A 24,188-nucleotide genomic window follows, 5' to 3' on the forward strand; every position below is an offset into this window, starting at 1 on the left:
TGTGAACGCTCAAGGGGGTGGAGACCTTCCTCTCTAGCCCTCTCACTATCTCCATATACAGGAAACGAACAATCGCAATGGAGGTAAGTCGCATTTCTTTATATAGCCCCTCGTGAGGATTCGGCACACACGATCAAGCATACTCTCACAGATATCAAGCATACTGACCAAATGTATTAGGGTCAGGCGGTTGTCCCGTGAATAGTCGAGGTGCGCGCCAACTGGCCTGGACACACAGATATCAAAAAAAAAAAAAAATTAAAATTCAAGCATACTCTCACCTTCGAGATTTATGCTCCCTTATTTTGTCTACTTCATACCCGTTTGTCCTTGCTTGGGTATACTTTAAGAATCATAGTACATTCAGCGGAGCACCATATCACTACAAGATTTATGTGCATACAAGTATCAGACTTGTCGGAGACGAAAGCACATGTGGCACCCCCAAGTTGAACTTGTACAAACCTCACCCAAAAAACGACACCAATATCAAATATATACCTTTTTTTCTTAAATATAACATTGATGATATATTTGATTCATCACATCCATATGTCTTTATTAAAACTTATCCTAAACGTCCTCGTTACGATTAGGCCTCATTTGAGATTGATTATGAGAGCCAATTGATCGAGGTAATCTGACCACTCTAATATGCTTTTTCATATTTAAATTGAAAATTAGCCCACTTAAACTTACATCAACTAGTTAAGACATATATATCGCCAAATTATTGAGACCGACTCTGAATGCCTTCTCAAACTTCTTCAATCTAGGAAATTGCTTTGGGAATTTAAGATGTCTGAAATTTCAGATAGCCACATTTCTTTTGTAGGAAGATTTATAAGGATATCTGGGAATATTTTGATGACCACGTTTGTTTTGCAGTATTTATTCATGGAAATATTGCAAATTTTTGTAATGTTCAAAAAATGTCTTTATCGGTCATCATATAATTTATATGTTAAATTTAATATTATTTGAATTCATATAAAAATTTTACTTTTAGTAAGGTGACTATTGGAAGAGTAAAATAAATGAAGAATTGGGCACTATATTTGAATTAAAAATAAATTAAGATATTATACCATAGACTAATGTTTATTTTATATTTAAATGTAGCATGCAACTAAAATTGTATTTAGACATTTATAATGAGTTAGTGCATACATTCATTTTTAAAATAAAATAAAATAAATGAGAAATAAACATTATTAATGAAAAAATATTATATAACAAAAATGATGAGGGACAAAATTGTCAAAAGAAGATGTTCTCGAATCTTAAAAATCCATCTTACAATAGGGCATCTAAAATTGCTCATATGCGTCCCGTATATGCATTCTAGGATGCTCGGACATCTAAGAATGCTCGGGTATCCAACATTCTTATCAAACAAACATGAGAATCTGGATATCCATCCCACGAGAACCTCAAATTCCCACGAAACAAACGGCCATAAAGCCCCATCTACCTGAGACTGTCCTTTGGCCTGTAGGTCCTGGCACGATGTTAGAATTATAGCTCTTTCATTATGGTATATCACCTCAACCTAAGTTGCTCACGAAAGGCCCAAAAAGTCAATTTTGGGGAATAATAGTGAAGCTTCAATTGGTCTTTATGGTGCAGGTAGTTCGCATCTTCACAGACGTGTCTATTTCACCGAGCCTCTCTTCGATACAGTGTCCAGATCGTTACGACTTTCGTACGGGTCAGAACTTACCCAATAAGAAATTTCGCTACCTTATAATCGTTATAGCTACCGCTGGTCGACTTTGCAAAAACCTGTATTTTTGGTAAATAGTGGTACGTAATTCTAGTTTTAAAGTTTCAAAATTTAAAAACTAAAACTGCATGACTGACACGGCAGACATTCACTTATACGCGAGTTTGTGCCTGTTATTTTGAAGGGCAAAAAATGGGAGGAAAAACAAAAGGTATCCCATCTATTTCCCCAACAGGCCAACACGTGGTCTTACACATGTTGGCCCAAACATAACGTGGGCCGTGAGGGTGTATCAGTCCCTCCGGTTATTTATTTTTCTCATTATTTTTTCCCCCTCCACTATGTTCATTAAAAAATTAAAAATATCTGACCATCATCAAATCAACAAATAAATAAATGAATTTTTCATGCATGTTGTTGGGTAATGGGGTTTTTTATTTTTCTAACTTAGACATTTGATATTTCTATAATTATTAATTAAGATCAACTCTTTCTTTTTGTAAAATTTTAAAAAAGTATGCTGGAAATAAATTTCTGCAATTTTATAATCTCCTGTCTAATAGCTCGTTCAAAACGACACGTCGATGGTGTCATTGAGATAAGAGATGTCGTTTTTAGTCTACCTGTTTCTATTTCTATATATATGGAAAGTTTAAAAATCATCATATAATAATCCAGAAATTGCAATAGAAAAGAAAAATAGAGGTTTGTGATGATTTTTAAATCTTTTATACTAGGTAATCTAGTATCCTTATGCATGAAGATAATGAATTCGGTCGTTGTGGTCGGACTCTATTATGGATTTCTGACCACATTCTCCATAGGGCCCTCTTATCTCTTCCTTCTCCGAGCTGGGTTATGGAAGAAGGAACCGAGAAGCTCATCATTTTAACTGTATTCACCCGGCCCAAATAAATGGGCCTAGCAATTCTCTATAAATCAATCATTGGGCCCACATAAGTGAGCCCAACGCCAGTTGGGTGAGAAAAGAAAAATTGGGAGGGAGCGCCTTTTATAGGAGGCACCCCCTCCTCCTTCAATCCCTTTTCGATGTGGAATTGTTGGGGACAGTGTTCAAAATGTCAATATCGATGAAAACATCGAGGTCCCGATTTTACGATAGACATGTCGACGTGAATGGATATTTTGGGAAAAATAATGGAAATTGTGGAAATTGATGGAAATTTTTTGAATTAGTAAATAAAACTTGAATTATAGCTTAATTAGCCTAAGAATATGACCGTTTCTTATGAAAATGTCGATGTCGATGGAAATATCGAAAAAATATTTTTTTCTTTAAAGATTGATGGAAATTATGAACTTTAATGGTAAACTTTTGACTATGCTTTTTATAATAGAATTCATTTGAAAATGAGATAATAATAAGATATGAAATATTGATATATATACCGTACAAATATTAAAAATAGAATTATGTGTTTGAAAATTTTGTAATTAAATTTAAAAAAAATGAAAAAAAACAACCAAAATAAAAATATTTAGAATAGTAATAATTGAAATAAATGTATAATTTAAATAGTAATAATAATAAAATAAAAAAAATTGAAAAAAAAAAGAAGCATCCCCAGCCTGATAGAAGTATTTAAAAAGAATCGTTACATGTGTTAAAAAGAATATTGATTTAGCGAAAAGAAAATTAGAATTAGGAAATGAAAGCAATAAATGCTTGAAAACAAACATCTCATTCAAATCAGTCTCAACGGATTTATTTTTAAAAATGAAAATATAATTTTGAAGATAGCTATGAGATTGTGTAAGTCAACAGTGCATTATATTTATAATATATGTCACGACAATTAATTATGAAAATCACTGAATTGTCGTTTGCATGTTATACACACACACGTACGAGGGCTTTTAAGACAAAGATAACTCTAAGGACCTATTTAAAGGTTTTAAATCTATTAAGAAATCTAAATATTTTTACAATTATTTATATTTTTATTTTTATTTTTTAAAAACATTCTTATTTAAAAAACGAATTTATTGTTTTTTATTATATTTTCAATTTGTTCTAATATAAATAAAAATAGTATTTTATCATGTTTCAATCATGATGTTTGTGTCATACAATTTTATTTTCTTTATTAAAAATGATGAAACAAAAATATGAAATAGAAACGTTATCAAATGAACTCTAAGAAACTTCACTAACATTTGTGCGACGTTTGTTTAAAAGACGGTTAGTAATCAAGTTGGATGTAGGTAACATATTCTAATAGATTTAACTAACATTTGTGTTAGTAATCGAGTTAGATGCCGAACGACGAGAGATTGTGAAGAACATTTAGTAGTTAGTTGAGAACTACTTTAGTTCTCTTGTGTTGATATATATAGAAATTTGGATATGTTTTATGATGACCAAAGTTCCAACAAACACCTGCACACAAGAAATTTGTACATGAGTATGGTGCTAAGTCCAACAAACTCTGAAATAAGCACATCAATATGATGCTAAGCTCAATATACTCCTTTACGTAAGTCAACAAAGGGTTCAGTTGAAGAGTAGCAAAAGTAACACACTCCAATGCCTAGGTCGGCAAAGGACGCTTTAGTTGAAGAATAGCAAAAATATGGTTGTGATAACATATGTTCCATGTCTCTCATTAGGGAGTCTATTTGGATCGATTTGAGTGTCGGATCCCTTGAGTCTGGTATGGGTTTGATGATCTGGTTTGGGTGTGATTTGACCTGAGTGACTCGACCCATATTGCTTGCCTAGCTTCAATTCATGTGAATATGATAAGATCATTTCACCTATAACATCTTCTATTACGTGAATAAAATTTAATTTGAGTGATCGTAGAGGTTCCTATTTATAAAATATGAATTTTAAATGTTTTTTTAGTATAGTGAAAGTAAGACTTTTTACCATATATATATATATGAGGGGATTCTATAAAATAATAATTATGGCAGACACATAACTCTTACAAGAAAACTCCAAATGTGATAGGACTCTTTGAAATAGAGTTCTCGTGGGTAGAGATAATACATAATGTAGCAACTAAGACCAAGCATAACACTTTATCAAAGAGTCAAGAATGATATTATTGATTTAGGTAAACGTTGTCACGCATTGGTTGAGCTAGGGTAACTAATCACAGGAGGTAGAGGCATGCTGCATGTTCAAAATTATTTGACGAGTCATTAACTGAACATGACTTGACTAAACACAAGACGTTCTTATAGAGTAGTCTCCTTCTTTCAAGTTGAATTGAACATTGTATCACGTGATGACATGTTTAAAAATTGAAAGACGCTATGAGCTAAACATGATTTGGCTAAGCACAATGACATACTTTGAAGTTGTTTATTTTGAACTGAACTATATGTCACATGATAGACACGTGATGTTATCTATAGTACCAACCCAATATTGAGACAAGTGAGAATTACAATATCCACCGATGAAAAACTATATTTGACCGTATAAATTATTGAAGCAATCTTCAAGAAAAACAAAAGATGTGTCTTTTTCTTTCCATTCAATTTTATTATTTTAATTAAGTGTGTATATCATCCCACCACCTTTTATAGTACAAATTAATTTAAGCTATTATATTTGAATCCATCTAATTAACAACTTAGAATATTAATTTTGTTTAGGCAACTGAAAGAGAAATATATGAGAGAATGCAATTTTAATTTGAATGTAGACTTTGATAAGTTTAATTTATAGAAAAACCATATGTAAAAGTGATGTGATTGGAGATTCAAAAAAAAAAAAGGTGATTGGAGAAGAATCAGGCGTCATTTACAATGTCCCCTCAAATAGATTCAAAAAGCTTAGAATGCAAAAGGAGATTTTTAAAAATTTGAATTGTTGTCCCCACCAACATTAAAACGTTAAACATAATATTAAATAAATATTCAATCCTAAATATATAATATTTGTGTCACTTTTCAATTTCATTCAAAAATTTAAAAAAAAAATCATTTTTTAGGTATGGGATGGTTTTTATATAACTTTAAAAGAAGCATATACCGAAATAATATAATATAATATAAATATATATGTTTTTTGGAATATTACATAATAATCGGAAAACGAGAATTTGAATCTTTGACTTATGCAAAAAGTCGTTTATCTATTTAGTTATGCTTAGTTAAATTGATATATAAATGTCCACATAGTCAATACAATATACATTAAATAAAAATTAATTTCATGTATTAAAAAATTGTTATATATGTGTGTTTTAAAAAATTCAACGTATTTATTATTATTAATAATTAATTAATGGTTAAAATACTATTTTGATCTATATAGTTTCAGCATGAAAGGTTAGTTTTAGTCTTTATTTTTAAAAAGTTAAGTGACCATTTTGATCCCTTAATTTTATTTTCAATCTTATTTTTTTCTATCACAATTTTAACGCCACAGTAAACTCGATATATTTCTTAAAATATAACCATTACTTTATACTAAATGTTTCCATTATTTGTATAATTTGTATTAAAATTTTGCAAATAGGGACTAAAATGATCGCTTTTGAAAAATACGTATACCAAAATAAATATTTTGAAAGTACATTGACTAAAATAAACTTAAAGTTAAAAATATAGAGACAAAAACGAACATTTAAAAGTACTAGTATGAAACACGTGCGGTGCACATGAAATTTCATAATTTTATTTTAAAGTATAAAACATAAAATTAATTAAATAGTTAAAATTTTTAATATAACTAGGCTATCTCTTAATGTTTACCTCACTAAGTGTCTTTTTTTTTGTATTTTACATGTTTTTCTCATAAAATTGACATCTCAATAACTCTCATCAGCTGCTAATCCGGTTGATGTGACTACAAAAATTGAGAAGTATCGATTACTTGAAAAGTTATTTCATCATACTTAAATGCATGAATGTTTGGGACATGCAATTCATTTTTCTTTACTAAAAATGAAGAAATATAAATAAGAAAGCCGTATACGATGCCAAAGCGAGCATAGTTTAGCGGTAATTGGTAAGGGTGTTCAAAACACCCGACGAACCCAAAATCCAAACCGTAAATGTTGAGTTGGGTTGTGATTTTCCCAACCCGACCGTGTTGGATTGGGTCCGGGATCAACCTTTAAAAAATCAGATCAACTAAACCCGAATTTATGCATATATGTATATTTTTTTAATTATATATATAATATTTGTATATTCAATGTAAATTGACCATTTAGTTTTAATCACAGCCTTTTATTTAAGATTTTTCATATTATATCTTAATATCAACCGTCTATTTAATTGAATCCTATCTCTCTATCGTGGTCGTGATATTTAAAAATTAAAAATTAAAAAGAAAAACACACAATCCGAAAACCCGACCCAAAGATATTGGATTTGGTTGACCATCCAATACAAACCCGACGATTCCTATGTATATATATGCCAACCTAAAAATACGACCTGATCATATATCCCTAACAACATGCTGTAGTCAATAGGGAAAAAAAACACCGTATAAGACCAGAAAATCACGACTCTTTCGTTCCGGTTCTAATTTTAATCAAATTTGGAGGGTCCCACTTTTCACGCGCTTCTCGACATCGTGGGACCACATCGAAATATCTTTTCCATTTTTCTCCCTTCGCTTCCCTTTCTCACTTTACTAAGATCTCCATCCTCCACGCGCTATGTTTCCTCGTAATTTTCACTTGCCAAATTTCCCCTTTTATTTCCTAAATATATTTGCTTAATTAATAATAGATTTAAATGCTATTTTAGTTTTTGTTTTAAACAATAGTTTTGGTTTATTTTCCTTGAAAGTCCAAAATATTTATTTTAATTACTGAAATTTTAATTTTATATTTTTAAAACATTTATTTTTATATCTCTACCTTTAATTATTTATTTACAAAATTTTAATACAAATTTTATACGCAATTAAATTCTCTAATATAAATTATAGTTATGTTTCCAGAAATTTAGTGCTCCAATGTCTTGTTAGGATTCTAATATAAATAAATAAAATAAAAATAAAGATAAAGAGACTAAAATGGTCACTATTTAAAATACATAGATCAAAAGGAATGAAAATCGTTAATAATAATTTTTTTTTATGTTCTCTATTTTTAGAATGATTTTAATTATTTTAGTTTATTAGATTTTTCAAATATATATTTTTTCATGGATTTAAAAAGAACTATTTTAGTTATTGTCATATGATAAAAAATCATGTTATTAATTGAATCTATCTCAAAATTGAATATTCTACTTACCACAGGTAACATAAAATACTATGTGTATGCATATGTTTCGGAATTTTAGAAATCAAGCCAATCTAAACTTAATCTAAATATCCGTTTTTTTAAGTTGAAGATTTAATTCTGTATCTCACCTTTGTTATACTAAAAAACAATATAAAATAAAATGGAGATGGAAACAAAAATTTAAACCTTTTTACAACATTATTTCATATCCTCAAAATATAACTATGATGTTTGCCATAAATTATTAATAAAAATTACTATTTTTTATTTTTTTCATTCTATTTCTCATTTCCACACCCAAAACTAAAAATTAGCACTTATTTTAAATTTGATGGGTAACGAAGAAGATGGTAAGCTTAAAAATATTATTGTTAAAATAATAAATCACGGAATATAACTTTTTCAAAACCTAAATTTCTAACAATTTTATTAATTAAATTACGTGGTGATATCATCTTTCTGGAGAGGTGATGTGGCACGCTAGGTGGGCCACAGCCACAGGTGTAAGAGAATAAAAAAAATATATCTTTTTTAAATTTTATTTGAAATATAATATGAGAAGTGAAGATATAAATTTCATTTAATCGTCTCTTTTAAAATTATTCAGGTGGGGAGTGAGAGTCCTCTCTCTTAATAGGAAATAAAAGTTTGACTTGTAAAGATTTTGGTCATGGAAACTTCCTAGATGACAGGTGTAAAGGGCATAAAAAGAAGGTCCAAATGCATCTTTAGTAACAAAATTTGTTCAATAATTTTCATCCCACCAATTTTCTTTCTGCCTCCATAACTAATGACTATATACATTTTACTTCTGTCTTTTATAACTCTAAATATAACTTTTTAGATTTACAAGTTATTTTGGTCTCTTTATTTAATATTTTAGTTTATTTTGATTTATGTATTTTGAATATTTATTTATTTTGGTCTCGGTACTTCTAAAACGTTCATTTTTGTCCCTGTATTTTAAAATGTGGACTTTTTGATTTCGTAATTTTGATTTTTGTCTTTTTTTATTGTAATTTTAACATGACACTTCACTCACTAAATTACTTGAAAGGTAGCGATAATTTATATTAAAGGATTTTCATATTGTGTATAAAATGTGTGTTAAAATTTTGCAAATAGGGACAAAATTAGTGATCACTCCTTAAAAGTATGGGGTGAAAATTGAAAATTCAACAAAAGTTGAAATTATAAGGGTGTGTTTGGGAGCGATAGTAGAATGAGTTATTTTGGGGAAAAAATTAACTATAATTTATTTTCTCAAAATCACCCTAGTGATAACTTAAAAATCAATTTAAAATAATCTTAAATTTTTCTAAAATCAATTTTTTAATTTGCCAAACATGATCGATAGAAAGGAAAATGATTTTGACCATAGGAAAAGTGATTTTACCCGCGTCAAAATCAAATCCCAAACCATCAAAATTAACCAAAGCTAAAAAAAATACATGGACCAAAATATACTTAAACCTACCTATTAATTGTATTTTCTATGGCAATTTATGTTTCTTCAAATATTTCAATTTTATTTTTTATTAAAGTGTTTATGTTAGAATCACTATCATAAAATGTTGGAGAACTTTTTAGACATTGATTCAGAAATTTTCAATTGTCATTTAAATTCCCCAGGTTTCCTTTTCACTCCTGAGTTTTTTCCCCTTAATATGTATATGTTTTTATCATTCTAAAATTAATAACTAAAGAAATCTCTTTCATTATATTGAAATGAAGATAGAGAGGGTAACTCACCCATGTAAATTGATCAAAGGATAAAAGAAACGGAAAGACGATGATACGCTTGTCATCTAAGATTGTGACCTAATCAATCAGTCAAAGTCTTTTGTCAGAGAAAATTAACATTAAACACATTATACCTAATTTACAAACTTATTATTTTTTAGACAACACGATTTATGGATAAAATACTATAAAGTGAAATGAAGTTGCTCATGTCGATACAACTGAGATCTATTAAAGTCTTGAGTGTTCATGATTGAACACAAAAAGTAGTCTTGAGTGCTCGTGCTTGAACACAAGAAATAGTCTATCAAACTACTCATATCTTGCATTGTGTGATCGTAATCCATCTAGACCTACTATCAGAGAGCAAAGTAATTCCTAAATGGATGAAAGAAATTCAATTGAGTCAATACTATACAATAAAACAAAACATATCGATTATATTACTGCTGTTATACAAAAGAGAAACGACAAAGCAAAAGACCAAGAGAGGACCAAAGAAGTCACTAGAAGGACCGGACAAAGCTGAGCACAGCTCGGCCCATTGCCAAGCCCGGTAATCGCCCTCTTCTGATCTCCACGCACCTTGGGCCTTGCAGCGACGAACTAGGGCTCATTTAGAAGGGTCTAGAACATTCTGAGCGACTATAAATAGGCCATGTAGCCTAACCCTAAGGTAAACCAAATTCTACACTTGAATTCCATTATTACTTAGGCATCAGAGCCCGTGTGACAAAAGTCACATCGGTCTAAGCCTTCTTCGGTTTTGCAGGTCTTCGATTACCTGATAATCAAGTTTGGTGCGAACCTCGGAAGGAACCGGGAGAACATAATCCACACATCAACAATTGGCGTAGTCTGTGGGAACGAGAAAAAAGTCGTACAGTTGAACAGCACGACGCCGGATGCAAGGAGGAAGTTAAACTTGGATGACCCCCAGCTAGGAGGACCCGAGGGCGATACGGGTCGACAAAACCCGGAGCGCCAAGAAGGGCCGCCTGAGGTGGCTACAATTACAGCCCTTGAACAGCTCCAAAATCAGTTCGCAGTCTTGGAAGAAAAGGTAGAGGGCATGTTTCAGCGCATGACCCAACTATGTCAACAACTAGAACAGAGGCCGGCGAGGTACCCCTCTTCAGAGGCCCCCGAAAGGGAAAAGGCCCAATAGAGAGTGAGTCTGAAGAATCAACGAACAGTGTAGGGAGCAGGCTGAGGTTAGAAGAAAACATCAAACGACGAACTCAAAATTTCGATTCTCGAGGCCAGCAAAAGGATAAAAAGCAACAGAAATCCCCGGTACCGGATGGGGGCAAAAGCAACCATGATAAACAAAACGCTGAGCCCATAGACCTCGACAAAGACAAATCGACAGATCGGCCCGAGTTGTCAGAAAGGCAACAAAGTAAAAAAGAGAAGGGGTTCGATCTCGAAGAGTTACTGGATCAAGCCGACTCGCCATTTATAGAAGAAATCATGGGGGAGAAGGTCCCTCCAAAATTCAAGCTACCAACGGTGAAACAATTCGACAGGTCAGCCAACCTAGTAGACCACCTTGACGCCTACCGAGAGTAGATGGATATTTACGGGGTGTCAGAGGCGATCAAATGTCGGGTGTTCTCGACAACTTTGAGTGGGTCGGCCAGAGTATGGTTTCGACAGTTGAAGCGAGGTTCAATCTCGAGCTTCAAGAGCCTGGCTAGGGCATTTGTGACTCAGTTTGTGGGAGGACGAAGCCGAAGCCGACCCGTGACTTATCTTCTGACCATCAAACAGAGAACAACAGAGAGCCTTCACGACTATGTGGCTCTATTTAATGAAGAGAAATTATAGGTTGAGGGACGGATGTAGTGTCTCTATTAGCTTTCATGTTCGACATCAAGGAAAAAGACGCCGAACACCTTCACAGAGGCGTTGAGTCGAGCTTAGAAATATATGAGCGCTGGAGAGTTTTTCCACTCAAAGAAAGAGCCAGAGGGAAAATGATCAGATCAGAAGAGAGAGAGGTCTGGGGATAAGCCACAGTTTTCGAGATGGGAGAAAAGAAATCGGACTAGCGAGAAGGATCCACCCTGGAAGTTCGAAAAGTATACCTCAACTACAGTTCCACTCGAGCAAGTACTGATGGAGACCAAAGACTAAAGATTACTCAAATGGCCAGAGAGGATGAAAGCACCTCCAAGTAAAAGAAGCAAAAGGACGATATTGCCTTTTCCACCGAGACCACGACCATGCTACTCAGTATTGCTTTGATCTTAAAGAAGGAGTGGAAGGGCTCACCCAGAGAGGATATCTGAAAGAATATATGGAGGAAGTGAATGAGAGTGATTTTAGAAATCAATTTAAAATAATCTTAAACTTTCTTAAAATCAATTTTTAACTTACCTTATCGATATAAAAGGAAAGTGATTTTAGCCACGCCAAAGTCAGTCCCAGACAATCAAAATTAACCAAAACTAGAAAAAAAAATACATGGATCAAACTATACTTAAACCTACCTATCAATTGTATTTTCTATGGCAATTTATTTTTCTTCAAATATTTCAATTTTATTTTTATTAAAGTGTTTAGGTTAGAATCACTCCCATAAAAGGTTGGAGAACTTTTTAGACATTGATTCATAAATTTTCAATTGTCATTCAAATTCCCACGGGTTTCCTTTTCACTCCTGAGTTTTTTTCCCTTATATATATATATATATATATATATATATATATATATATATCATTCTAAAATTTATAACTAAATAAACCTCTTTGATTATATTGAAATGGAGAGTAAGGAGCGTGTTTGGTTGAAACTCGGATTATGTTTTTTCTTTTCAGATTCACTAAATCAATGCGTTTGGCAGGATTTTGGAGATTCGTTTTTTAAAACTGTTTTTGGATTCTGTGATCCAAACAATATAAATTCTGAAAACGACTTTTTTATGTTTTTAGGGTTTTCAGATTCATAATTTGAAATTTTTAAGATGCAGAATTAATTGACAAAAACTTTGATAAATATTATTTCATATTATAAACTAATTTTATGTTTGTTAAAATTAAAACATGTAAAATATAATGTATTCTAAATTATATAACAGTGTAAAATAATAATTATACAGAATTCATAAAAAAATGTTAATAAATTAATTAATATAAGTTGGTTAAACTAAAATTTAGTTTGTAATTAGTTCTAGTTTACAAATATATTACTAAACACACATTGAATAATTTTTTAAATTGAGATTCAATTACCAAATCTGCTACCAAACACATATCTGAAAATACTGAAAACAACTTTGATTTTCGAATCAATTGTTTTTTCAAATTTCTATTTTCAGATCACCAACTAAAGACACCCTAACTCACCCATGTAAATTGATCAAAGGATAAAAGAAACGGAAAGATGTGATACCCTTGTCATCTAAGATTGTCACCTAACCAATCAGCGAAAGTCTTTTGTCGGAGAAAATGAAAATTAACCTAAAACACATTATACCTAATCTACAATCTTATTATTTTTTAGACAATACAATTTATATGGATAAGGTACTATAAAGTGAAATGAAGTTGTCCATGTCGATACAACTAAGATCTCTTAAAGTCTTGAGTACTCGAACACAAAAAATAGTCTACCAAATTATTCCTATCTTGTATTGTGCGATCGTAATCCATCTAGACCTACTATCAGAAAACAAACTAATTCCTAAATGGATGAAAGAAATTCAATCGAGTCGATACTATACAGTAAAACAAAACATCGATTATATTACCGCCAAAGTCAATAAATGATTACTAATTTTCCTTAAAAAAAAACTTATTTCTTGTTTTTTTACGCATAAAAATATATATCTAGGTACATTAAGCTACTACTTTTCATGTTTCAGAATAATAATCAATGCCACAAATACAATTATAATTTCAAATATTTAAACCACACGAAAAATACATATAATAGTAAGCATATCTACATTTTTTTATTAATAAAAAATAACACTATACAAAACTTTGAAATATCAGTAACTCAAAATTATAATTTTCACCATGTGATGAGACCAGTTAAATTATTTAAAATTCCCACCGAAACCTAAAACCTAAAAAAAAAACACGAAAATAAATTCTCCTGAAATGTCTAACCACGTGGATGAATAATTCATAATAATAAATAAATAGTAGACTTTAGGTTATTAAGAGTCATAATGATTAAATTGGAGGTGGGTGGGATGAGTAAAGAAATTTTTTGGAAATTAAAAAAAATTATTATTTATTTTTGTATAAGATTGAATTTGGACTCCTCCTAATTGTGTGTGCTAGCTTGTGATTACAAATGAATATATATGATGTGATATATATTATTAGAAAATCAACGTTTTTTTCTTTATTTTTTAATTTCAATCAAAGGAGAGGATATGATATTTAGTAATTTAGAGAATATTTTGTAATGTTTCGAGTTTCTTATTTATTTTCTGTTTTAGTATGTTTTTTAAAATAGAAATGAATCTCAATCAATTGTTTTTTTATTGAAAAATATCGATACATTCGGTAATTATTATATTTTTTCCCATAATTTAAATTATTCAATTTTTTATGGTTTTCAGAAGCATAATAAAACGATATTTTTATTCGCATTAGTGAAAAACTATAAACATGAAAATGAGGAAGTATTTTTGTTTCTAAAATTTAGTACACTTTTTGGAATACTTCTTTAAAAATTAGAAACCAGAAAACAACAAATGGTTAAATCTTCAATTTTGAAGACAAAAAACAATAAATAATGTTATCAACACCATGTTTAAGAGGCCATTTAAAATGAATAAAAGTTAGAAGTATAGAAATTGTAAAATAATATTTAAATTAAAATTAAAAATAAAAAAACCTATTAAATCCAACGTGAAAGTCAAACTAACAATTTAAAACATTTAGGATACGTTTTGTTGGTGATAAAAAAAATATAAATTTGTAAAAAGAATTCAATTTCAATATTTTTAAATATGTGATGACATTTAAAAATAGAATTTCAATTTTAAATTGTTCTAACTTGTTTTTAGTAATACCATCTAAATACTTAGTTTAATTTAAAATAATATTAATTAATTGTTATAAATTTTGTAAAATTATTATTTTACAATGTTGTATGATGTATAATATATTTTACACTGTTTTAATTTTAGTTTATAACCTGAAATAACATATTTATCAAAAATTTTATTTAAATTTAAATTTTTTATTTTTTTTAGAATGATCCTACAATTTTTAATTTTAAATTCAAAATTGAAAACACCACGAAAACACAAATGTTGTTTTTTAAAATTTTCACTATTTGTATCATAAAATTCGAAAATGGTTTTCAAAAACAAATATTTAAACATTATAATAAACATGTTCACTCGATTTATTCGATTCAACGAATCTGAAAATAATAACAATTTGAATTGTCATCTAAACAGGTATGTTTAATAAATACAAATTTCAAGTCAAATCGATAATTGATATATACCTAAACAAATTTCAAGTCAAATCGATAATTCATATATACCTTCAATTAAATTTAAATTCAAATTCCCTCTCCAACGTATCCTACTAAAAAATACAAATTTCAAGCCTGACAAATCAAAAGTTATAATTCAACCAAATCATTATGAGTATAAACATATATATATATATATTTTAAATGGAGTGTGGAAGTTTTGACTCCGGCGGCGACGGCGAGATTTGAAGCCTTAAAAAAATAAAAAAAGAAATTGTAAATTACTCTTTTGGCCATAGGTTGAATATTCATACTTTCATAGCGTTGCTTAAACGACTCATTCTCTTGTCGCATGTCTGACTTTCATCATTTTTTCTCTACCTTTTTTTCCCTCTTTTAACTAATCTGTGTTGCAAATTGACCTAATTTTTAATTATATCATTTTTTTATTATTACTTCTTTTCTTTTTACAATTGGTGTTGTCAATTCAATCCATTTTAGCTTTGATTGTTTCCCCCCTCTCTCAGTCATTTTTTTCTTTGTTATTTCTTTTAAATTATATGAAAGTTGGATAAGCTTTGGTAGAATGTTTTAATGAATTTTTGTTTTCTTAATAATTTATAATAGAGATGAGATCCAAAATGAACCACAAAAAAGAAACGCAAGGGAAACTTTTTTTTTTTTTCTATATGAGTATTTATTTGATGCTAGAGTATGATTATATTTGATGGACATTTTCAATTTTTCTATACATTTTTATCTCGATTGGTTGGGTGCAGTATTTTTTTTAGCTATGCAACATTTGCCATTATTTTGAGTAAGTTGGTTTTTAGTATAACGTGGGGGAGTAGGAGATTGAACTCACAACCTCTTTTAATTGGAAATACATGACAATTACCACTTAGCTATGCTCGTCTGACAGAATAAGTTGTTATATATGCAATTACTTTTCTCCTTTCTTTTTTACTTATATTATAAGATTTCAAATTACTCATTATATGATAATCAATAACAAACAACAAATTTCTTTTAAATTTTGTTAGAACTTTAAATTACTCAAAATCTTGAAGAAAAAACAAACCGGTAAAATTATAGGTCATAACGACAATATTTTTAGTTTTGGATTTATGTTTTTTTCATGCTTATTTACAAGTGGAGGTGGAGCTCAAACTCATGACCTCTTGATCATAGATATATGCCAATTGTAATTTAATTGTTTGCGAAGATTAAAAAAAACGCATGAACTTTGATATAATCATATACCATCAACCTTCTAACATTAGCAATTACTCGAGAGCTCTCTCTACAATTACAAAATCGCTTGTCCATTGTAGCTCTACTAATAGTACAACAATTTCATAAGTTTACAAGATATAATTACAATAATCTCATCATGATTTAGAAGTGATTCATGATTTGTCAAGTTAAGTATAGTTCAAGTAGATATATATCATCGATAAAAAAAGTCGAAGGTTTTGTTGTTAACTTAAAAACAAAAAATAGTGATTCACGATTAAATTGTAACAACTTTTACCATTCACACGAGTAGTTTATGCCACTTCAACTAATGAAGTTTGATGACATGATCAATTGTAACAATCTTATAGTTTGACGGGAGTAATCGATCCAATTAAAAGCTTTAGCATGTGATTATATACATTTTTTCCCTCGAAAAATTCATGGTCTTTTATTTAAAATAATTTTTTGTCTTTGGAACTGGAAAAAGAATATATTTCTTTTGCTTGCATTTACCTTAAGTTAGGTCCCACGTCGGGGTCAAATTTTCACCTAATCCACCACCACGTACGCTCCCTTGTATCTTGTACATTGTCTTCATTCATTCTTTTGTTAGTTTGTTTTCTTGTTCCTTATTCAATTAAAATTCTATTACTTCAACTTTAGTTTGTTAATAATTTAATTTTTATAATGAAAAATGTCGTTAAGATTTAATAAGATTTCTTATATACATAGATCCATCAATTGATGGGACCAAATGTGTTTTTAAATAATAAAAACTAAATCATTATATAATAAAAATCGACAACTAAATTTGATGAATTTTTTAAGTATTTATTACAAAATTTTAAACTATAAAGACTAAATTGCTATTAATTTCAAAAGGTTACATGATTTCATCCTTAATTTAATAACACAATTTTATGTAACATCATTTAAAAAATACGATATTTTCTTAAATTTGTTCAAATTAGTTCACTCGAGAAAACATATTATTGTATTTATCTTATGAAGTTGTCCATAAACGTATGGATGTCAGATATTATTTAAAAAAAGAAAAATGAAGCCACACAAATTTATAAACTTTATTTCAATCGGAAAATAATTCCTTGTTAAAAAAGTTATAAGTTTCATTATTAGTAATAACATTTATCTCTGTATTTGAGATTTTTTAAATATTTAAAAAAATATTTTATATATATATAAATATTGATTAATAACTAATTGATACGCTAAGGAAAAAAAAACCAATATTGATACTATCGATGTTAAAAATATTTTAATTTATAAAATATGGATGTGTGTGTGTATATATATATATATATATTAAAAATGGAAAAATCCACATTTATTGTTATATAAGACTACATTTCTTGAAATGAAAGAAAGAGACTAAATATAAGATAACACTTAATTATGCTGCCAAAACAGTGCGATCTTGGTTTGTTGAACTAAACAACTCAATTTAATTAAAGTAATATCACAAAACAAACAAAACTCATAACTTTATAAATAGTACGCATCATTTTTATAACTACACATTGTAAAATACATGAAAGCTGAAAAAAAAGAGAGAAAAAGACGAAATAAAGAAGTCCACAATTTCAAAACACATCCCTTTTGTCATTCACAAGCAAGCAAAAAGTTGAACATAAAAAACTAAAGTCTTGAATGCTATTATTTTCTGTACCGTAATTTCAATTTTAGTTTATTTTGGTGGGTATATTTTCAAAATTTTTATTTTTATATATACTTTTTCAATTTATATTCATTTTAGGTACTGTTCTTATTCACGTTTATCACATTTTACTCGTTAATTTTTTCGAAATGTAGCCATAAATTTATATCAAAGAGATTCTATTTTGTACAAAATTTATATTAAAATTTTGCAAATAGAGATCGATCAAATTGATGATAACTTCTTAAGATGACTTCCATCGTCTTTCTATGTTCTGGAATGACAACGATTTTAATGGTTACACAAGATCCCCCACCATTCCATACTTTTTAAGACGTAGTCTTCTTACTGTGACCCTGCTTGGCTCTCCCTCATTCGACCGACCTACCTTTCAGATCCTCCAGCTACTGGCTCGCTTTCGCAGCAGTCTAAAACCTACGTTCATACTTCAATGTTATCCGGTCTTATGTTATCGATATTCCTGAAATGACTTTTCCTGCTTTCTCGAGTCTGGATTCTTAAGAGTATGTAGTTAGAAATTAAAATGAACCAAGGTTGAACGTATCGATAAAAATAAACCAAATAAAAAATACAGTATTTAAATCAAAACTAAATTAAAAATTAAATTAGCTTATGATAAGAACAATTCACAAGACAATATTTAAAAAGCAAAATATATATTATTTTTGATCTGGAATTTTAAATTTACAATTAAAAAAGAAATCAATAAAAATGAAAGAAAGTGGCGATCTCATGACGTGAAATGATTTAAAATTCGGGACATTGGTATCGTAGATTTTAAGGTACTTATTTTGGGGTATTAATTTTGCTAAACTAAAAGATACTAATTAATAAATTAAATACTTAATTACTAATTACCAACAAAGATAAGAAACAGATAAATGTTTTTTTTAAGCATTTATTTCTGGGGTTTCCATAAAAGTCCCCGTAGAGGCCCCCACGTCCGGAGCGTAAATCTTGGGCGGCCACGTGGCGAAATCTCAGACGTGGATTCCACGTTGACGCAGCCGATCGAGTTTCAGTCTAGAGAGAGAAAGTGTTTGACGAAAAAATGAAATTACGAAATGAAAAAAGAAATATTAGGAGAGAGAGAGAGAGGATATAGAGCGAGAAACAAGGCGCGGAGTGGCCGTCCGAAAACAAAAAATCGCAGAAGAGAGAGAGAAGAGAAGAGAGAGGAGAGAGAGAGAGGGGGTGGTGGCTGTTCAATTTTTCTTCTTTGTTTTTTTTTTTCGTTGTTGTTGTTGCTTTGATTTCTTTCGTTAACGGAAGTCCGCGTTCTGTTACTGCCGCGATTGATTTCCTCTGCTAACAAAAGGATTATCGTTTCTGTAAACAAGAAACGAAATCCAACTAAAATATTACAATCGGGTTTGGTTTGTTTTTTTTGACCGGAAAAAGGATTGGCGAAGCAGCGGGAATCCAATCGTTAGTGTTTTTAGATCTTGCGGCGACAATATGATCGATTGGGGGAGGAGACATTAGCAGCTGGGTTGATTTTCGTTTCGGTTTTTTGTTTTTTTTTTCCTTTTGATTTTTTGAATTTGTTGATTTTGTGAGGCATTTGGGGAGGTGGTTGCTGGGTGGAATCCGGTGCCGGTGGAAAGGTTTGAGGATATCCTTCTAGGTTGGCCTAGAAGGGTTCCGATCTGGTGCGCCAGTAACCCACCCGGCGGCGGATGAAAACGGAGGAATCGCATGTTTCAGGGATCCAAAAGCAAAACGATGAAATGGGTTACATTGCTTAAGGACATCAAAGAGAAGGTCGGTTTAACTCCGTCTCATTCTGCTGCTTCTTCTGCCTCTGCTTCGTCTTCATCCGCCCTCTCTTCCTCCGCTCGCGATAATCATGTGCCTTACTCAGCTCGTCGCCCAGACTTCGCTTCATCCCCTGCAAGGTTCACTTCAATTCCCGGTTTTAAATTTTCTGCTGCTTCAATGCCAACACATTTAATCTGCCCAATCATTGTCTAAGCTTCGCATTGCTTTCATTTTTGACGTGCGCTACTTTTTTTTTTTTTTTTCTTTTCTGGATGATGTTTGTTACGTGGGTTTTGGATGGGGATGATGAATTCAATTTGTGGTTCAATTCAAAAAAGATGTGTCGTAGACAGGAAGACTGTCTTGTATCTTTTTTTTGAGGCCCGTTTCCCTGTCCTTGGCCTTCCGCGATGTGCTCGCGTCGATGGTGAACGAATTTTTCATTTGGTTCGTGATGTAATTAGAAATTTGTATGACGTATGTAAAACGTACTTTTGTTCCATAGCATCTCACCTTTTCTGGCATTCTGGGCATGATCAATTCGCAACCTATGAACTCTATTCTCTGTGGAAGTTTTTTGAGTACTATTTGTTGCTGCTAATGGTATTGGTGCGATGCCCCAATATTTATAACGACGTTGGCTCTGATATGTTTATGTGGTTTTCATCTGAGATATAACATTTCTTGGGGAATTCATGCCCGCTGACGAGGAAATGCACCTCCATTCTTATGTCAAAGCCCATTTTTGTGCATATTAAGAAAAATAAAAACGAAAATGGTTTAGAAGACCCGTATCTTGCGGACTCCCTATTATTGTCTTCTTTTTTTCGTCGCTGTTTCCTTCCCTTTTAGTAATAATATTGTGGACAAGAACTGCCCATTGCCAGTTGGTAAGGACTTGGGTCTCTTGGTCATACTAGACTTAGAAGTCTCAAGTTTGAACATTCCGGTGAGCTTAATATCGAAAAACCCTTGATGTCTCTTGGGTCCAGGCCTTAAGATGAGTGCAGGTGCCCTTGGGTGTAGGGAAGCAAAGTTCCGATTCCCAATTTTTAACAAGAAAAAACAAAAAAATATTGTGGACGAGAAAGAAAGTGAGTCAGCTAACACATGCTAGGTGATATACTCAAAACTTACTCCAATTCCGCCTGCTTTTATGAAAACACTTGAACCAGTCACAATCTTTGGAGCTGTCACGTTTATAACAATAAGTAGTAATTCAAACTTCAATCGTTAGGTTAAATGGGACCGGGAAGAAGTTAAATGAAAGCTTAGCCTATATCAAAATGGATGAGAAGGATGTGTGCATGCAAAATTTTCTGCAAATAAAATCCTGTGCAAGAATCACTGGGATGTCCTTTGATTGCAGTGAGATTGGTAGCGTTAGTATTAGGAGCTGAAGGTCACATTTATTAAAATTGAAAACAAGCATCATGGACTGAGAATGCTTAGTTTCATAAAAAAAAGGGCCAATAGAACATGTCTTTGTAGGAGTTGAGCGAAAACTTCAATATATTTAGGGCTATTATTATTCCTAACTAGTTTGATTTCTACCAGTAAGAGATGTTCTGAAAGGCATGATATGTGTGATAATTTTCTGTGTCCCTGTTGTTTTATCCCCTGTGGCAGAATTGTGATTTTGATCATCCAATTATTACCATGGAGTTATTGTTAGTTGACTTCTTGTTATGAAAGAGCTTCTTGGAGCATTTTAGTATTCCTACACTTTGTGTTTTGGTTGATATTCAGATGAAGTTTGTGATTCCCTTTCTATTTTAGGCAGAGCAAGAGGTAATAGGTATATAGTGCAATGCCAAAAAACCTGTGCTGTTACTCTTTGCCTCTAACCATTTGGTTTTGAGGTCATTTCTTGTAGATGGTCCACCTTGTTTGAGGTGCCTAATTGGATGCCTAAGAAGCTGAGGTTCTTTGCCACATTGGTGTAAAGCAGGAGAGTTAATATAGTGGATAGGATGTGGAGGAGGCCCTACTCTGAATGCCTTCAAGTTTTACTTGTATAATCTATTTATTTATCTATTTATTTATTTATTTATGTTTTTTGTGGAGAGAGCTTAAGAGGATAGGTGTCATTTTTGGTTGATTGATCCTTTACTCATGATATATGGTATGACTTTGTGCGTACTTTTTTTTTCTTCATAAATTTTGAGGTCAATTTTGTGTTTAACTATAGGACTGAGGATAGTTTGGGGGAGTTGATCAGTGCTTTGCCATTCTTAGTGAAGGGGATAGTTCTGGATTCTGGCCTTTTTTTGGGGCATCTTTTTAGAGTGTGACAAAAGAATTTTAAGGATAGACTTTTACAGGGTGACGAGCTCTACGGCTCTATTTTTGCAGCTTCTTGGTAGTTTCTTTACTAATTTGAGGAGTATTCCTCTTTTAATTGTTTTGATTGGTTGTGCTAATTTCTATATGGTTCAAACTCTTGGGAGTTTTTGCTGGCCTTGATTATTTTCTCGTTCTTCATAATGAAAGTCTCGTTTCTTTAGAAAAAGAAAAAAGAAGTTATGTTGTGTTCTAAACTTGGCAGAGCATCCATCTTTTAAATGGATGGATTGCATCTTTCTTCTGTTGATGAATAATTTATGGTCATTGGTCTAATTTATTTTGAATGTAAAGAACTGAATGCATAGTTAGGCATATTAGTTGGTGTTTGAAAAAAAAGTTTGTTTCTTGTTAAAAATTTGAAAAACTTTGTCAAAGATGCACCAAATGTTTTTTACTCCAGAAGCTATATTAGCCTATGCACCTAGCAAGATAATGTTAATAGTAAATAGTTTTGATAGCTATCATGCATGTAATTATAAAATCTGGACGTAATTTCTGTAGTGAAGTGAATGTGCATATATAAATTACTATCTTTCATGCTTGGCTTTTAAGTTGACTTGAGAGCGATATGTTGTAAATATGATGAACTTTTGGGTAATCAAATCATGCTTGCTGTATGGCTGCATGGAATTTGATTACATCAAGTATTTAGGGTGTACTTAAGCTTTGCATTAATAATCAGTTTCGAAGTTATGCATCATATTTGTCTAATCCTCTTATGTAACTAAAATGATACAAAAGATAACAACCAAAATATTTGATTAAAAAATCCTAGGAAGTTTGTTTCTCTTGAACATTGCATTTCCTTTCCATTATATCAATGAGAAGTTTCTATCTTGTAAAAAAAATCCTCTACCTTATTGTAGCTTGTTTATCTAACTGGTTTATTGATTAAAAGCTCCTCTTCTATCCCTTCATTAGTTACTTACTGCATAAACTTTGTTTAAGCATATTTTCTTTCACTTGCCAGAAATAAACATGAACTGGAATTGGACTTCAAGCGTTGTTGGGAAGAATTTCGGTCATCTAGCTCTGAAAAGGTAACTGGTAACCGTATTTTTTGCCCTTTGATGCATTTGTTCTCCCCCCCCCCCCCCCCCCCCCAAGTCACATGCACCCAAACCCACCCAGAAGATAGTGTATCAATTGTGATAGAGCATTGATATTCTTTTTTGATAAATCATGCAGGAGAAAGAGGCGGCCTTGAATATGACTGTGGATAGTTTTTGTAGATTAGTGAAGCAACATGCTAATGTAGCTCAATTAGTTACCTTGTATGGCTACCACTTCCGCCCTTCTTTTATGACAACCTCAGTTGATTGATATTTTGATATTTTCTATGCCATCACATTTTTTGATTGATAAATCATTTTCATTCCATAGCATCCAATTGTTAAGTACTTATAAATGAGAGTTTATATTTTGTAATTTTTTGTATGACATAATGGACCTGTGGCTCTTATTTTACCTCTTTCTCAAGCTATAGCTTAAATGACATTTAGACGAATTGGAGGGCCTTATTGTAAACCTTCCTTCTTGGGTTCTCCCCTTTTTTGTATATTTCATGTTATCAATGAAATATTTGTTTCTCATTAATTTTCTTTTGCTTTTCCCTGGCACCTCTTTCAGAAAAAGGAGTTTCTTGGATGTCTTTTCCATCCAAGTACTGGATTCAAATTTTAAATTTATGCCTAAGACTAAATCATGACTGATTATATACTCCAAATGTGTGACCGCTGTGTCGCATTTATCCGCAGCTACATGTATGCCCAGGATTGAAGAATGTAATCACAAATGGTTCATTTAGGTACCTGAACTGTTAAAACTTGGTGAAAGAGGCACCCGGATAGATTTAAATTTTGAGCTTCTTTTAGATTTTTTTATTTTATTTTTTTATTTCTATATATATATAAGAAACTGAAAATGGTATATTAGTTGCAAAAGAAGGACAGCCTAAGGGCTCTTCTTGGGAAGAACTATTACAAAAAAGCCTTCCGATTCT

At 31.2% G+C, this 24,188-nt stretch overlaps 1 protein-coding gene across 2 annotated transcripts in view; it reads left to right on the forward strand.

Moving 5' to 3' along the window:
- The first annotated feature begins 19,205 nt into the window (after positions 1-19,205).
- Positions 19,206-24,188, forward strand: part of SPI (BEACH-DOMAIN HOMOLOG A1) — a 31,403-nt gene continuing 26,420 nt past the window's right edge. The window contains exons 1-3 of one of the 2 annotated variants that reach the window (XM_088117916.1): positions 19,206-19,977; positions 23,157-23,226; positions 23,375-23,460. In XM_088117916.1, coding sequence (XP_087974042.1) covers positions 19,778-19,977; positions 23,157-23,226; positions 23,375-23,460 — 356 coding nt within the window. In that variant the 5' untranslated portion in view covers positions 19,206-19,777. The remainder of the gene's footprint in view (positions 19,978-23,156; positions 23,227-23,374; positions 23,461-24,188) is intronic. The other variant, XM_088117917.1, reaches the window with a different exon arrangement.

This window comes from Momordica charantia (assembly GCF_013281855.1).
Source record: "Momordica charantia cultivar OHB3-1 chromosome 9 unlocalized genomic scaffold, Mcharantia_2.0 BLBB01000009.1, whole genome shotgun sequence".
Classification (NCBI taxonomy): Eukaryota; Viridiplantae; Streptophyta; class Magnoliopsida; order Cucurbitales; family Cucurbitaceae; genus Momordica; species Momordica charantia.